This window comes from Dryobates pubescens, chromosome 17, assembly GCF_014839835.1.
Source record: "Dryobates pubescens isolate bDryPub1 chromosome 17, bDryPub1.pri, whole genome shotgun sequence".
Classification (NCBI taxonomy): Eukaryota; Metazoa; Chordata; class Aves; order Piciformes; family Picidae; genus Dryobates; species Dryobates pubescens.
This window is the reverse complement of record NC_071628.1, coordinates 10,969,019-10,986,154: the sequence shown is the minus strand read 5'-3', so window position 1 is coordinate 10,986,154 and position 17,136 is coordinate 10,969,019. Positions and strand designations below refer to the sequence as shown.

Sequence of the window (17,136 nt, the reverse complement as noted above, 5' to 3'; positions counted from 1 at the left end):
CTAGAGCATCTTTTGATTAAAGATCTCAAGCTAGTAATATCAGCTGTAACCTACAGAGATCGTTATTCTAGATTTACCCCCTTTCAAGTGGTCGACTTTTTTCACCAGTAACATCTGCTTGTCAGAACTCCAGCTGTCCCAACCTTATAAAGATTCAGCTGCATCCTCATTGCAGGCACGGTGGGTGCTAAGGAACAATAGAGGGCAGGACACTGCTTTGTTTCCCACCAAGCTTCCCAGACCTGTAGCTCCTCTCTACGGAAATCTTGTGGACTGCAGAGGCAGAACCTGATGCTCTTTTGGGAAATGCTCCAGGTTACTGCTGACCTGACTAGTTTTACAACAGCTGGGTTGCTTTTCCACCCAGCTACATCAGCACAGGACGGATCTCCCTTTCTTTGTCAGGAAAGACATAGATTTTTCTATCTGAAGCTACTTTCTGGTGTCTGTCCCGTGCTCAGCATGCACAAGTCGCATGTTTTGAGTTTGCTCAGCTTTTCTGCATACTGAAGTACTTTGAAGATGGGGCTGGCTAGAAAAACTGTTAGTGACAGGGATTTGTGCCCTGAATTAAGGCCCTCTCTGGTCACCCTGGACATCAAGAACTCCTGTCTACACGGCAGCTGACTGCTCAACACAGTTTTACACTGGCAGCTAGCAAAATTCAACGAGATTTTTGTTTTACCTCCTGTTTCTGGAATCCAGGAAAACTCATCACTTATTGCCAGAGACCATTACATTTGTCTTTAATTGAACAGGAAGGCCACCAGGAAGAGCTGTTCTGCCTACTACCCAGTGATGGAGCAGCCGTGTAAAGGATGCCTAGGCATAGTTCGGCACTGCTAGCTGCTGTAGTTCTACCATGGATGCTGTCAAACTCCACACCAGGTACTTTGGGTCCCTGCGCTGCAGTAGCTCCACGCTCCCATCACGGGGGTGACCTGAACTCCCCTTCAAGCTGCTGATTTTCCCATAGGCTGTGAGCCCGGCTCACGGTTTGAGCACCGGAGCTTGGTGGCTGTGCCGCCCTTCCCCTAACGCCGTTAGAAGGGAGGGCGCCGTGCTCAGCCGGGGCCGAGACAACCTGCTCCTGCAGCGCCGGCTGGAGCTCACCGGCAGCCTATCCCTTTTGGGCAACCCTGCTTCCGGGCGGGTGCGGCAGGCTGCCCGGGCTGGGGCAGAGCCGGAGCCCCCCCCCCCCGCCCGCAGCCGGGGCATAGCTGTGGCAAAGCCGGTGCCACGGCGGGGCGGGGAGAGGATGGGAGGGAACGCATCGGAGCCCCGAAGCCACGCCCCGTCCCGCAGTAGCGCGGGACCACATGGCCAGCCCGGCCAATGGGGGACCGGCTTGGGGCGCTTTAAGAGCCGCGCGCCAGTCGCCGCGCGCTGCAGCAGCGGCCGCCGCGGTTGCCATGGAGACCACGGCCGAGCCGGTCGCTATGGAGACAGCAGCGCCTTGGCTGCCGGGCGGGCGGCGCCGGGAGCTGCGGAGGCACGCGCTGCTCGTCGTGATCGGGGAGATCGGAACAGAACCGGAGCGAGGGGCGCTGCGCGGCGCCCTGGAGCGCGGTGAGGAGTGGGGCCGCGGCGGAGGGCCCTGGGGCCGGGCAGGGGAGGAACTGGCGTCCGAGTGCCGCGGGGATGCAAGCCCACCCGCACCCGCCGCGTTGTCCCCGCCGCCACCCGGCTCGAGGCGGAGCTGCCGGTGCCCGCCCTGCCCTGCGGCACCGCTGCCCCGCCGCAGGGTTTCGCTCCCATCCTCCCGCAGGGGCGGCGGTTGCGAGCCCCCTATCTGGGTGGGGGAAGGAGGACCGCGGGCGGTGGCTGCGGGCAGAGGCAGTGCTCTGCCGGGGCTGGGAGGCGGAGGGGATGGAGGCTGCTTGCGAGCGGGTCCTGGGGCCGCGGGACCGGGGAGAAGCCCGCCTGGGCTCGGGCGTGGCTCTCGTCCCGGTGGCGCAGCCCGCAGGATTGGCACGGGCGGTCTCAGAGGTGACCGGAGTGTCAGCTTCGGCGAGGACGAGCCCGGTGACAGATGGCAGCAATGACTAGCCCGGCTGGCTCCGCTCCTGCGGGCTGGCATGCTCGCAGACCTTCAGGCCATGAATTGCTCTATCTTTTCTTTTCCTTATTTATTTGCATAGGAGAAATGCAATTAGTACCGGGTTTGAATGTCTTAAAGCTTGAGGACGTTTTGCGGTTTGAATTTCCCCAAGTTTCTATTTTATTGGTGGGCCAGTGGACTGCATCTTATTACTGTCTTACCCCCAACTTCTGTCATACTGGCTGCAGGATTTGTCTTGCTTTGCTGCTCACTGCGGTGCCAGAGGACAGCTGCAAAGGGCCTGTGGTTCTGTGGCCTCTCTGGGGAGCAGCTGCGTGGGTCAGAGGCTGAGCCTTAGCAGCGAGTTGCTCCCAGAATGGCACAGAGCATAACAGGGCTGCTGCCACAACATTCTTCTTGGTTATCCTTATTGTGGTAGTGCACAGGGACCTTGACAATGAATTAGTCTTTGTATATTAGATGCAGTGTTGTTTAAAAACAAGGGTGCAGGAGGTGGGGTGAAAGGATGGCTTTATTCAACAGAGGTAGGTCAGACTGTGACCATCTGGCCTCTGAAAGCCCCTCTTAGAAAGGGGTACTCCTGCTTCATGCAGAGCACGATGCTTGTCTTTGATTGGCACTTCCCTGGACTGGTGTGCAACCTGCATCCTTATCCATGCTCTGAATCTCTGAAATAGTGACAGAGCACACTGTAAACTAATGGGTTTTGTTCTTTGATTCTGCAGTCACTGGCCAATAACCTGGGAATTCCCATTGGAAAGAAAAAGCAAATGCACATTTTGCAACATAAATCATAATTGCCACAGGAGAAGTAAATTCTACAGTTAGTTTTGTCTGTCCAGAAACCTACTGAAATTCTGCCAAGGGCACACACCTCTGCATGAGAGCCATTTAAGCAGTATTGGTAGATTACTAACAAGAGAACTGAAGTGCTGAGTGAGCTAGGAACCTGGATTTTGGACTTTCCTCTGCCACTGACTTGGAGTATGACCTCCAGCAAGTCATAGAGGAGTTTTCCCTACTGTGAAATGGGAGAATTCCATCTTGAAATAGACCAAAATCTGCAAATTGGAAGATGGATGTAAAAAGTAAAAATAGTTGAAATGACAGAAAAGTCTGAGATCCATCAAAACACAGCATGTCATACTGTTGGAGACAGCTATATTCTTGATTCAAGGAGCTCAAGAAATAGTGCATGCACAATTCCATTTCTCAAGTGATGGCTTGTTGGAGAGGGTTCATGTGAGGGTTGGACAGGCTGCTGAGCAGCTTTGATTCCCTCATGAAACAAAGCAGTGCCACTAACCAAATGCTCCTGCCCTTCAGAAAGACATTTTTCTGCAACATGATAAGTACAGTAAGTGGCTTAAAGGCCTCATAGCAATCAGATTCACAAAACTGGCAAAAGAAGTTGGCAAGCAAAGTTGATTGTGTTACATATTGTACACCTAGGCAAGGTGTTCTAAAGGATGGAAAGTCTAGACTTTGGGTTTGCTTTGCTTTTGTCCCATTGGCTGTCTGTGCAAAGAAAAAGACACCACAAAGTTTGTTTTGCTTGTTGTGTTTGTTTTGTTGGGGGTTTTTTTGGTTGGTTGGTTTGTTTCCCCCAGTCAATAAATTTCTTCCTCTGGCTGATCCAAGAAGTGTGCTTTCCCAGACTTCTTTCAGTACCTTGGTTCAGGAGAATGGAATAATGAATATAGCTCATCATGGGAGCCTGCTTTTTGCTGTGTGTAGTGCTTCCTCGGCAGTGGCCTTGTGTATCTGTGGGATGCCTGAACAATAATTATTCTAAAATGCTGTCAAATAAATACTGGTTTTATATTTCTGTTCCTGTGTGACTTTTGTCCAGTTTGGAAACAATATCTGGAAGACTAGGTCTGGTATTAAGGTGAAATGCCAATTACCTCAACAGGAAATAAAGAAGTTCATAAAGGTGTAAAGAAAGAGATGGAAAACTGATGAGTCACGTGGTACCCAGGTCAAGCTGTGCATGAGCAAAGAGCATGAATATTTAGAAGCCTTAATAGGATGTAGTCTGCACTGTTGAATCAGGATGTAGAGGATCCTAAGCAGTAAAGACAGTGTTCTGGCTCCTGTGCCATGGGATGATAAACTGAGATTGTGGCAAGTGGGGAGAAATTAGGAGTGACTTCATGCTACCTGGAGAGAGAAAGTGTTGAATAAATTCTTGCCAGTAGAATGATGAGGGAGATGATAATTTCCTTCTTCTCTTTCCTTACTCTGAAAGAGGATCTACTTTTTCTGCATCTTAGACGGTGTATCACTACCTCAAATTGCATTTATTGCTGCAGTAGGACACCATGACAGTGACACAGCAGCTAGAGTCAGCAGGATTTGCCCTGCAGAGTGCTACCTTGTTCCTGTCTGGGTCAGAGTGCTCTTCAGTACTGCATTGAGATGCACTTACATTGGGCATTTGTTTAATCATGTTGTCCAAGAGTATTGCTTAGGAAAACATTTTGCTCCCTGTCTTTTATTAAATATTTCATTTGTTCCTATCCCATGCCCAAACTGAAAGGAACAGATGTTCTGTGACACCGAAGGTGGTGGAAGTTGGGGTTTGGTTTTGGTTTTTTTATCCTGACATTCAGAGGGTTTACTGAGTGCTTGCACACTCTGCAGCACAGACTGGCATGTAATAAAGAAGCTATATTACTCTTTCAGCTGTCACCAGAAAAAGAAATCCAAAGTTTTCTTGAGCTGCCATATATTCTACAGGCCTTGAGACTCCATGAAGCAATGATTACTAACTCTGTCTTCGTATGTGTAGAAGGGTGAAGCTTGTGTCCTAGATGGTCCTGTTTCCCACCAGTGGCTAGCAGAAGCTGTCACACAATGGAGTTACTCTGCTGGAGAACTAGAACTGTAGTAGCTGGGAATGGTATCGCCATGAAAAATCAAGACGCTTTACTTGAAAGGAAGCGATATCAGATACTATAAAACTTTGCATTGTATGCAGGAGAGGACGTGTCTCTAGAAGAGGGTGGAGGAGCTCTTAGTGAGGACCCCATCAATAAATGCTGGGGCTCAAATTCTTCTTTCACTAAACTCTCAGAAGTCTGGGGCATTGGCCTTCAACATCTGTACTTCAGCAGCCAGCAACACAAGAAGCTGGAGCAACTATTCCTGCTGATTTCCTGGTTTTGTTGATGGTGCTGAAGTATAGTATCACACCATCTAGGCACTTGGATATGGAGATCTGTCACCTGTAGTATTTGGTATCAGCCAGAATGTACAACCACTCACAATGAATTCTGAAGGTGACTTCCCTCCAGCATGGCATGGTGCCACTTGCTATGGGAGCAGATGCTGCCTCCTGCTGTGATATGAAGGCAATTAGCTTACAAAGATTACATAGATTAAAGAGCAAACTGGAAGAGCCTCAGTGGGATCAGGAGCCTTGAGGGAGTAATTGCACAGTTTGGGTTGGGGACTTTTGTTACTTGGAAGGCACAGGCTACAAGAGCAGAGCAACTGGTATCTCTGAGCTGTTTAGTAGTTCAGCCATTCAGTAGACTGTCTCTACTAGCAACCAACGCTGGTTAATGCAGATGATGCAGAAGGAACACAATGCATTTGCTTTGTTAGGCAGTAGTGTCACTTATTTAGCTTCAGTCCCTTGGTAGTTTCACTTGTGTGAAGCCCAAGTTGAATGAAGAGCTGTTCATTGCTTGTACTTCAGGGATAGATGTTTTATGGAAGGTAAGCATCTTATTGCCCTCTGCTTCTGAAGACTTTCACTGTCCTATGTTCTTTTGGAAGAGCATCACTGGTCCTTGTGTGTCCTGTTAACTTCCCTGTCTCCACTTCTGTTTCTGGAGTATATGGAATAACAACTCACTGATCTTTTGCTTTTGTTTTTGTGTTTTGGTTTTTTTTTTCTTCTTTGCTGGGCAGGAATTCGCTCCTGGAACATTAACACTCTGTCCTGTGACCTGAATCAGCAACTGCGACTCTTCGTGACACGACACCTGGCTCAGTTTTCTTCAGAAGTCAAAGGTCAGCATTTTGGTTTGTCACCATTCACTTTTCCTTTGGGGCTTGGAAAACAAACTAAACCAAACAAAAATAAAATCAACCAACCAAACAAAAATAAAACCCCACAGAATAAAACTGATTGTGATTTGGAACGTCAATTAGTCAGTTATTTACCCAGGACTTTGCAGACATGAATACTAAAGAAGAAAAATCATCTTAAGGACCAGTTGGATGCAAGGAATTTAACTTAAAATTCCATGTCTTAGTACTGAGAATAGAGAGAATAGAAACATGCTGTTTGAAAGCCTGTTAAGATAGTAAGATTTATTCTGTCATCTGTACCTTATTCAGGTGGCACAATACAGTTTCATTTTGTAAGCTATTTATTATTTATCTTTTCAGTTTTAGAATATACTTTTGTGTACAAAATATCTTGCAGGTAGTATGTAAGACTAGTCAAATGACTTTCCAGATCCCTTTTTTGAAGGCCTATCTCCCTTTCCTGAAGAAAAGCTATGAATAAGAGCTTTATTAAAATGACAGTAACAGTTACATTGTGCTTGCTTACCTTGTGAAAAGCTGTTTATAATACTTCTATGCAATGTATGTTAAAGTTACTATAGTAAGCACAGATGACACTGTAAAATCTTTTACATAAGACTTTTTTACAGCTTGCAGTACATTTACACTCTTGTCAAAGCCTCTGAATATATTTTTCCGGTTGGGGAACCTGTTCTTCTAATGGATAACTATGAAAGAAGGTACCTGGACTTTTCTCAAATGTGCCACTGACTGAGAGGTCTCTTGCTTTCCTCTGACTTTCTAACATGGGGCTAGAAAGTCTCCCCCCTTGCAGAGCAGCATGTGTGCATTCATGGGTTTAAAACACTGTGTATGAAACATCAGTTGAAACACTCAGCAAATCCATCCAAGTTTGAAGCAGCTATAAGAAAATGCTACAAATAGACTAAGCACTAAAAATCACCATGAGTATAACATCTGCCCAAGAATTCCTAGAATTCAGGATTGAAACATCTGGATTAACATCAGCAACATTTATCCCCCTCACTTCCCTAACCCTTTTCCAATAAAGTTTTACATGGTGCAAGGTGAAAGGCATACTCCTCAGCACGAGGGAAGTATGCTTTTGGGTATTTGTTGGTCTTGATGTTCAGCTTCTTTTTCTGAAAACAGTTCTCTCTACACAAACATTAACAGCTGCTTTCAGTCCAGCTAGGGATTTCAAATAGCTTGACAGCCACTTCAGTGATCTTTTCTCTCAAATTGTACTTTATTGTCTTCAGAAAACTTTTTATAAATAACTAATGACATAATTGAAAATCAAGCAATTAAGGACAACATTCAAGCTGAATGTGGTAGAGCAAATGCTTGAAATAATGAAACATTGATGAGATACTTTTATTGCCTCTGTAAAAGGATTACCAGAAATATTAAACAAGTTGAAGAATTAGCTTGCACATTTCTTTGCAAACTTAATGTTTTATACTGAATGCCAGCAGGGTTTGTATAACACTCTAATAACTAGTGGCCTTGCGGGCAGATGGCCTTCAGACTCTGAAGCCTTTCATATTCTACCTAATACACATGCTTCACATCCTACTGATGCCTTTGTTTTGCATTTAATGCCAGCTGAGGATACAGACATGTCTGCCACAGCCACTGAAGATATAGCAAAGTTGCGTTATAGTTCCTGAAGGCAGCTGTCTTTTTGGATGAGTGCTCTCAGGATGCTATTAACTCAAGTTAGGAGCAGAAGAATCTGGCTTTTCTGCCCCTGTAGAACTTACGGGCAGCTACAAAGAGGATAGAGGCTTTGCCTTCACAAGGGGCAATGAGTGCAAGTTGCATCGTGAGAGGCTTCAACTCAAGGTAAGAAAGAAGTTTGGTTTCTTTTTACAGTGGGAACAGTAAGTCACAGAACCTCCAGAGGGACCTGGTAAAGCCTCCATCACTGGAGGTTTTCAAGATGTTTTATTTAACAGGATGGTAGATAATATAATTTATGTTCCTTTCCCTATGAAAAGGTGGACCAGATGATCTTTTGAGGTCCCTTCCAACTTGGGCTGTTCTGGGTGTTCAACTTTGCAACAGTTCTGGAACAATGAATTTTACTAAGTGGCACAGATGAGGCTGTATTAAGTTACAAACCAGGTACAAAGGAAAGACAAGTGTGTGAATCCACTCTACACATCTTAGTCTCGAAGCCTGCATTTGATCTTCATTTTACAGTAACAAATATCGTATAGGTTAATGTTTTTACCTGCACAAGTGACTTGTCTTCATCATGGAACTTGGAATGGCTCTGAGGGCCAGGTTGTGCCGTATAAATTTTTCCACTACCCTGGTTGAATTTCAGTGGTCAGTCTCAGGTGCATGACAGTTAAGCTGCGTTGTTTATTCCAATTGTGTCTCCCAGATAGCACAGATGACAAGGTTGTGTGTTCAAGCAGAAATCATTCTAGACAAGAGGAAAAGACCAACTGATTGTGAAAATTTTATTACAGTGAAAATGTGTTTCCCACAGCTGTGACATCTTGCTAGAGAGTCTTCTGTGACATAGGCCATCCAGCTCTTGGCTGTTAATAGAAGGACTACAATCTTCTAAATCTGCATGTTTAGATTGTAAACTAAAGTAAGTAGTTAACATTTTTTTCACAGATGCAATACTGATTCTTTGGACTCACAGATGTGGTTTCTAGTCCTCGAGGAATTTTTGTGCACCATTTGTCTGCCAACAAACGTCTGACTAGTGAAATAAAAACCCAAGCACTTGTCAGCTTCTATACTTCTTCCTTATGTGCTTAAGGGCTGTATTTGCTCTCATATTAGCATACTGAGCATGACCTCAAAGGTCCTGTGAGTTGCAGTCTCCCCAGATCATAGAATGGCTTATGTTGGAAGAGACCTTAGAGATCATCTACTCCAACCTCCCTGTCATGGGCAGGGATGCCTTTCAATTAGATTTGGCCACTCAGGGCCTCATCCAGCTTGGCCTTGAACATCCCCAAGGAGAAGGTATTCACAAACTCCCTGGGCAACCCATTCCAGAGTCTCACCACCCTTGTACTGAAGAACCTATTCCTAAGATCATCAGCTTCAAGCCATTCCCATTGTCCTATTACTAGACACCCTAAAGAAAAGTCCTTCTTCAGCTTTCATGTAGGATCCCTTCAGGTATTGAAAGGCAGCTATAAGGTCCCCCCAGGGTCTTCTCTTCTCTGGGCTGAACAACCCCAGCTCCCTCAGCCTATCCTCAGAACAGAGGTGTTCCATACCTCAGATCATCTTTATGGCTCTCCTCTGGACTCAGTCCAACAGCTCTGTGTCCTTCTTAGGATGGGGACACCAGAACTGGATGCAGTATCCAAAGGAGGGGGTCTCACAAGAGCAGAATAAAGGGGAAGAATCATGTCTCTCAACCTGCTGGCCACACTCCTCTTGATCTGGTTTGCTTTCTGGGCTGCAGTAGCCCACTGCCAGTTCATGCTGAGTTTCTCCTTAATTAGTACACCCAAGTCTTTCTTCAGAGCTACTCTCAACTCACTCTGCACCCAGCCTGGATTTCCACCTGGGATTGGCCCAACCCAGATAATGCCAGATAACTGAAAAGAATATCTCTGTGGGACCTGCAAGCTCCACCAGAACCTACCAGTTAGATGTACTTGAATCAGTCACTTGTGAATTCTGTAAGAATGCTGTGTGCTGGGGTAGGTGGTTGTGCTCATTTGAGCCAAAGGTACACCCAGCACAGTGACAAAAATGGATGCGTGGGCAAGAGTGTAAGATGAGTGCATAAAATACTTCCTCCTTGTAACATCCTAGCTCATCTCTCCAGCTCCTGGAGAAGTATGCATTCTGGGTGTTTGGTAACACTCAGCACTTCTCAACTTCCACAAAGTTTTCAATCCTTCTGTACCAGCAGTAAAAATTCTGGCAAAGACTAGAACAGTTCATTGACATGTTGCAGGAAGAAACTTGCAACCTCTTATTTCCTTGAATTCTTATTCCTGTCTGATCTTATTTTGATGTGCCTTCTGACACTGGACCATTCCTGTCTAATCTAGTTGTGTTATACGCTTGGCATATTTGCTTTCTCATTATTTCTCCAGATTTGAGATCTGCTTTACCTAATGGTTCCTCACAGGGAAGCTATTCCACACCTTTCATCTTTATTGTTTTATTAATGTCTTCCAGGCCTACCTCTGGATCAGAAGTGTGTAATGTGCAAAGTAGGGTAGTTATCTATTTACACACTATCACAAGATTTTTCTTTTCTTCTTTTCTTGGTAGATGATAGACATATCTATTCACTTCTGACTGCTGCTGAGTTTTGACCTGACTCCTGAATACAAATAAGACTGTGGTGAACTCAAGATCTCTCCCACATGGTGACAAGTTACCTCTATTTAGCAACAGTGTAATTTAAGCTGTGATTTATACACATAAATAAAATGCAAATGAACCTCAGCATTGTGCAGCCCCCTCTCAGTAGTTCACCCTCAGCCATGTTAATAAGTTCCTATTATCCATAAGCTTTGCCACCAATCTGCTTTCCTGCTTTGCATGTTGGTGATGAATGTGGTGAACAGCACAAGTCCTAGTGTAGGCAAATCTGACATGCCTTATGAAATAATAATTACACTATATCAATACAACCTTTAAGATTTTGACAAGCTTATTTGGTTTTTATTAAGAAGTAAGGTCATATTTTCTGTAATGCCAAGCTGACTGAGGTTCATTTTGCATTCTATTTGAATCTTTACTGCTGATGTGGTTTCCAGTCTTCTAGGACTTAAATGCCAGAGCACTGGAGCTCAGTGCTCAGATTGGAAGCTGAAAGCTTCTTAGTCAAACTCTTAGATCTTGTACAGAAATTATCTGTATGTAAATACTTAGTTTGATTGCTGCAATCTCTCACCACCATTACTGTTAAAATAGATATAATTTTGTTGTTTCTAAAATGCATTCTTAATTTCTTCCAAATAGAGAGCAGAAATATTTGCTGGGTGTTTCTAGTTCTATCTCACCTGCAGAGATCGTTTCAAAACAAGGCATAGCACAAAGGCAAAATCTTTTGAAATAAACCTGTTATTTCAAAATGCTGCTTTTTACTATCTCTAACATGTTTTTGGTGCTAAGAGAGCTACATTGGAAGCTACACATTTGCAGAGTTTTCTTTGATGATAATGTCATGCTGCATTTTGTGTATTTGAAGCCAGCATACTAAAGCTTCTTTGGTAGGCCAGGCTAGGAAGTTGCCAGGGTTAATCTTTGTTTTCCTTTTGCATATTTCAAAATATTCTTTTGTTCCTGAGGCACACATTGTGGTTCTCATTGTGATACCCCAAGGTCTACTTGGTGAAGAAACCAGAGCTCCAATAAGCTGTATTGTACCTCAGCTGAGCAGAGGTTAACTTAGCATCAGTTTCATGTTTTCATGCTGTTCTCTCCAAATGTTGATTACTGACTGAAAGGGCAAGTGGTGCTTCTCACTGATTGATGTAGGCATTAAACCCACCCTCTGCCACTGACATTTCTGTGCCTGTTTGTTACACATTTGAAACTGCTGAGGCTCCAGTGAAGTCATGGAGGATCTACACATGTGAAGTATCATTCCTATGAAAGAAACAATTTTTCATAGGTGCCGTGGTTCTCTTAAGTTTCTCTACTGAAGAATAAGGTGAAAATTCTGTTCAGCTTTTTGAAAGTAAGTTCGTTCAAAGGAGATGCCTTGCTGAATCAGGTCACTGATCTATCTAGCCCAATATTTTGCCTCCAGATGTAGCAACAAGAGATGCAATTCAGGGACACACACAAGCCTCATTGCTTTTGATTGCTATGATTCCCTTGCAGGTCCATCACCATACATCATGCGTGGTTTAGGGATGTTCGAGGGCACACCATGGTCAACTCCTTTTACTAAGAGTTGTTTAACCCCTTTTGAATCTTCAAGTTCTGTCTACCTCCACTGTATTCTATAGCTACAAGTTCTTGTATCTGAAGAAGATACAAGTTCTACAAGTTCTGATACCTGAAGAAGAAATTTCTCTTATTACTTGATTTATCTTTACTGAGTGCTCCCTAGCTTTACTCTTTTAGGCTTTGATGATCTTGTAGCTCTGATTTTATTTTTTTTTTAAATAAGCTCCTTCTTAAATTGAAGAGTTATGGACTTTTAAGACTCTCATGATAATGCCACTGCTTAAGCCTCTAATAATTTTGATTATCTAAGCTAAACCTGACTTGGTAAGTGCAACACGTTGTGTTATCTTCATAAACAGCAACAGCACAGGGTGCTTTCCTAGATCATCATCTACTCTGCGCTTTCTTAGATCATCTTCTCCTCTGTCAAGATAATAGATTGTTCATGAAGATGGAATGGGAAAAACACATCACCTGTGAACAGGGTCCACCACATAACTTTAGTAAAATGCTGAATTCCTTGTTTTAATGAATGCTCGGTGTTACTGCCCCTATTTATGGCATGGTGCTTATATGACTTCTGGTAGTACTTTAGAATAGAGGTTTCCAGTTCTCATCCTCATCTGTTCAGCAGTGACATCACCACAAAACAAACCCTCTTACCTGTGATCCAGACTTCAGCATCCTCTGGAATCTGACTGGCTTCCATAAAATTTGGCTGAGGCCAGCGCTCTGCTGGCTGAAGTTCTGTATTCAAAAGGGGCTGTGAGGACTTGGTGCTAGAGTAGGCAGAGCAGTGTCTTTTGTGACCTTGCTGAACACCCAGTTCCATTGTTCTGGCAACTCAGGCATTTCAAGGGTTGCAGGCACTGCTTTTAGCACCTTAGGTAAGATTTATTTTCTCAGCAGACACCTGCCATCTTTTAGTGTCTAACCCATTTTAATTCATTCTATTTTCTTCTTAGAATAGCATTTTCATTCCTTTCATTTGCTCTCTGGCATTATTTTCTTATCTCTACTTTTTCTTTCTTTTTTTTTTTTTTTAATAAGCTGTTTATCTTTTGTTTGTTTGTTGCTGTGATTTTTTTAAGTAAGAAGTGTTGAAAAGCTTTGAGTAAGCCAGTTAACACACACACACAAAGCAAAATGAAGGGGCATGTGTTTCCACTCATTGCCAGCAGAAACCCGACAAAGGCTGTTGAAGACACTATTTTCTCCATTTTATAGCAGCTTTCAGTCACTGGGTAACAGCTTATGGAGGATCTGTGTAATGCAGAGCAGCTCTTTAAACAATGCTCTGATACCTCTTTCGTGTTGTCCATCACAGCAGCTGCACACAGAGTAACTGGGGTGGGCAGGGTGTTGGTGTCTGTGGGGCTTGTGTGTTTGTTTGTTTTCTTTTAGTATTGCAGTGTCATTTCTTTAACTTGACAATGACTGCATTCTCATGGTAGCCATGTCTGTTGTAAGCATGGCAGCTGCAATTAGAGTGACCTCCTAAACAAGACTACTTCCACTGTATGCTTATTTTGGAGTCTTCCTGTTGTTCCATGTTTAGAAGAGATGTTGAAACTTGAGATACTTATTCTAACCTGACACAAGCTCTGGGTAACCATTTTTTATGAATGTTGCTGGGATTCTAGCACCAGTCCCAGCTGGAGATTGATAACAAAAGCCTTCTTAATGTGTTATTGGTGTATTATATTCTTTCACTGTGGCTCTGTGCACTTTTCTCCTCTAATGTCCCTGGCTTCAGTGGCTTAGAGTAGGCTTTTCCAGTCCTTGTCAACTGGACCTTGCTAAGACAAACAAGATGAGCAAAGGGGAAAGAGGATTAAGTATGAAAATAATCTTTAACGTAACAGCTTTAATAGCTGTATGTATTTTCTGACAGATTTCTTAGTCTGTTCCCCACTACCATGCTATAAAAGTGTTGCCCCAACTCCCTTCCTTTGCTTTTTCTCTAGGACTGGTGTGGGCTTGAGGGCATCAGTAGCTGCTCTTGGTTCCTGTTTCCGTGAATGTTGCACTTAGTTGGAGGTCTGTGGCTTTGGGTGTTGCAGTGCTGGCTTCTCTTGGGCTCAGGGCTCTGGACTGTGCGTGAACTCATGGACACCTCATGAAAGGTCTGACTGGCAGTGTATGCAGCACTTCCCACAGTGGCTTCTTGATGTGGGAAGCCTCTTTGCTTACAGCCAGCAAATGTGCACTACCTTGCTGCTCCTACACAGAGGAGAGCAATTGGTGGCATGAATATGCTTGGTGTAAGAGAGATGGGTTACATTATCAGCTTCCTGAAGGGTTCCTAAGGTGCCTGTGGCCCACTCGGAGATGGTGGCAGTCCCTCAGCCTGAGGAAGGTGATGCTGATCCTGGCTTTGCTGCATCCAGCTTGGGCAAGGGACCTGGACAGAATTCCTCTGAAGTGATCTCATCCAGGGTCTTAGATGCTATTCTGGGAAATAAACTCTTCATCTAGTTGCAGATTCAGGGAGTGAAAAACAGTGTGGAAGGAGCCAGCTAATCCTCTTTTGCCATGAGATTAATTGTTGTCATGTGCTATTGTAATTTTAATGCCATAATTCCTACCTCCTTAGAAAACAGATGTCCCTCAGTCTGATTGGCTCTGTTCCAGGAGTTTGTTTTGCCCTGTTAACCATGGCATTGCTAGAACACAGACCTTTATCCTGCCTCTGCAAGAACTTGCAATTGCAGACTGGAGGCACTGTTTTCCTTTCCTGATCTGGTGTTGCTTCTTTCCTGAGGAATCTGAGATGTCGCGCTTTCTGTTAGGCACTGAGAAACTGTAGTAGTCTTCATGCTAGAAAATCGAGAATTCTGAAGCAGAGTTAACAGGGATCATTAAGGGCTTGTGTCTGGAGGCATCTTTCTTTGGCAGTAACTTCTTTTCACTCTGTTCTGTGTCATGGAAAGTCCTGCTGCGTGATTTGGAAACCTGAGGGGATTGTGTGCGAAAACAATCAGCTTTTCCTGTTGTCTTTGCAAGGCGAATGTGCTGCTGCAGAGGATCCACACCAGATCCCTAGTTCATCTGTAATTTTTTTTCCCCCACTTTTTATCTTATCCTGCAAGCCTGTGTGAAGCAGTAATGGAATAAATGAGTCAACTTACCAGTTCCAGCTTTGGAAAAATAAGAGCACTGTAAAGATGATTCTTAGTGTTACACAAACTTTTTAAGGTGAGGCATTGTTTTTATTTATAGCAGTCTGCTATAAACTGTGGGTAATTAGTTTCAGTGGTTAATTACCCATGGTTAAAACTGTGCTTCACTTCTAGGTTGAATTTGTTTGTGGTTTCCAGCCAGGATATTGCATTCTGCCTGCATCTGCCAGGCCTGACTTCTCTTCTGGAAGAAATCATATTACCTGCATCTGTCTCCTCAGCTCATAAAGCATTCTGTTGTATAAATCAGACTAATTTGGAGTGTTTTGACCTCAAACAATGCTTTTAACTGTGTTAAGATATTTTCAGTTTTAGAATCTTAGAATCTGCCTCTCAAAAATTAAAACAATAGAAAAACACAAACAAAAACACAGTGGGGGGAAGCATCAACCAAAAAAACCCACCCCACGAGAACTGAAAACCACCCATATCCCCCTGGCATGGGCTGTGATGACCACATCACTGCTCACTGTTACTGGATGCAGTCCATCCCCAGTTGGCTCTTGGTGCTGAGCTGGGCTCCTGTGCTGCCCTCTGCTCTTCTCTTAAAATTGACCAACATTGCATGAGCATGGAGTAAATTTCTTGCTCTTGTCTGTTACATGTCTAGTCCAGTAGACAGATCAAGGATTTTCATACCAATCATGTCTTTCAGTTAATAATTAGTGTGTTTTCTTGCAGACAATCTGTTTCTTGATAATGGCATTTTTATATGAGGTTCCCCTAGAAATATCTTGAACAAATATCTGCTCATCCACTGCCTGTAATTTAAAACTTATTTTAATCTTCCCAATATGAGCTAACAGCTTCTAGAATGTGGAGCTATTTTCTTTCTGCCTGACAACACACATGCATCAGACCTGTCCTTGGCTGCCTGAATAGTCTTCCCCACGGAACCATGAGTCATCGTCCAGGTCTTGATTCTTGCATCAAGATGGCTCACAGAATCACAATACATCTGGTTGGAAGAGACCTGAAAAATCATCCAATCAAACACTTGACTCAGCACTGAGGGGTCTTCACTGGACCCTGTCTCTAAGTGCCAGGTCCACACCTCCAGAGATAGTGATTCCACCAGTGCCCTGGGCAGACCATTCCAATGTTTGAGAACCCTTTCAGTGAAGAAATATTTCCTAACATTCAGCCTAAACCTCCCCTGGTGCAGCTTCAAACCAGTAGTCTAGTCCTGTCACTTGACACCAAGGAGAAAAGGCTGCCCCCTCCTTGCTCCAACCTCCCTTCAGGTACTGTAGAGAGCAATGAGGTCTCCCGTCATCCTCGTATTCTCCAGACTGAGCCACCCCAGCTCCCTTAGGCACTCCTTGTAGGCCATGTGCTCCAGGCTCTTCACAAGCCTTGTTGCCCTTCTCTGGACACACTCCAGCACCTCAATGTCCTTCCTGTAGTGAGGGGCCCAGAACTGAAGACAGCATTTGAGGTGTGGCCTCACCAGTGCTGAGTACAGGGTTAGGATGGCTCCTAAAATTGCAGGGTATAGTTTGTAATAAAAAACTTCATGTGGAGCAGAACTGTGCTGCATGGGAGAAAGCGATGCATGCAGATGTGGTTTCTCAGAGGCTAAATTTTCTAGTGTAGGAGTTTCTATAGGGAGCAGTGATCTCCACAAGCTCGCTTCTTGGTTCATGTATCAGTGTGATTCTTTGACCTGCTGCTCAGTAAATGGAGTACAACAGGCAGAGATGTTTGTTAAAGGAGAATGTTCACAGCTAAGGATTGCTGCTGTCTTGAGGGAAAATGGTAGAGAATGAGCTGATGGAGTTGTTATGTGCGGAGCTCATTGCTGCTAGGACAGAAAATATGGCCAGTGCAAGTAATGATTGTGTCTTATCCCTCTGCTCTCTTCAGTCATCCCTTAGGGCTGGTGTTGATGGGAAAGCCTACTAGCAAAACTGTCAGTACAGTGCTAGTGGAAGAATCCCTGATGCA

General features: G+C 44.3%; 1 protein-coding gene across 1 annotated transcript in view; it reads left to right on the top strand.

The window, feature by feature from the left end:
* Nucleotides 1–1,411: 1,411 nt before the first annotated feature.
* Nucleotides 1,412–17,136, top strand: part of MAP1A (microtubule associated protein 1A) — a 51,945-nt gene continuing 36,220 nt past the window's right edge. The window contains exons 1-2 of the mRNA XM_054169293.1: nucleotides 1,412–1,569; nucleotides 5,984–6,085. Of these exons, the coding sequence (XP_054025268.1) occupies nucleotides 1,413–1,569; nucleotides 5,984–6,085 (259 nt within the window). The 5' untranslated portion in view covers nucleotide 1,412. The remainder of the gene's footprint in view (nucleotides 1,570–5,983; nucleotides 6,086–17,136) is intronic.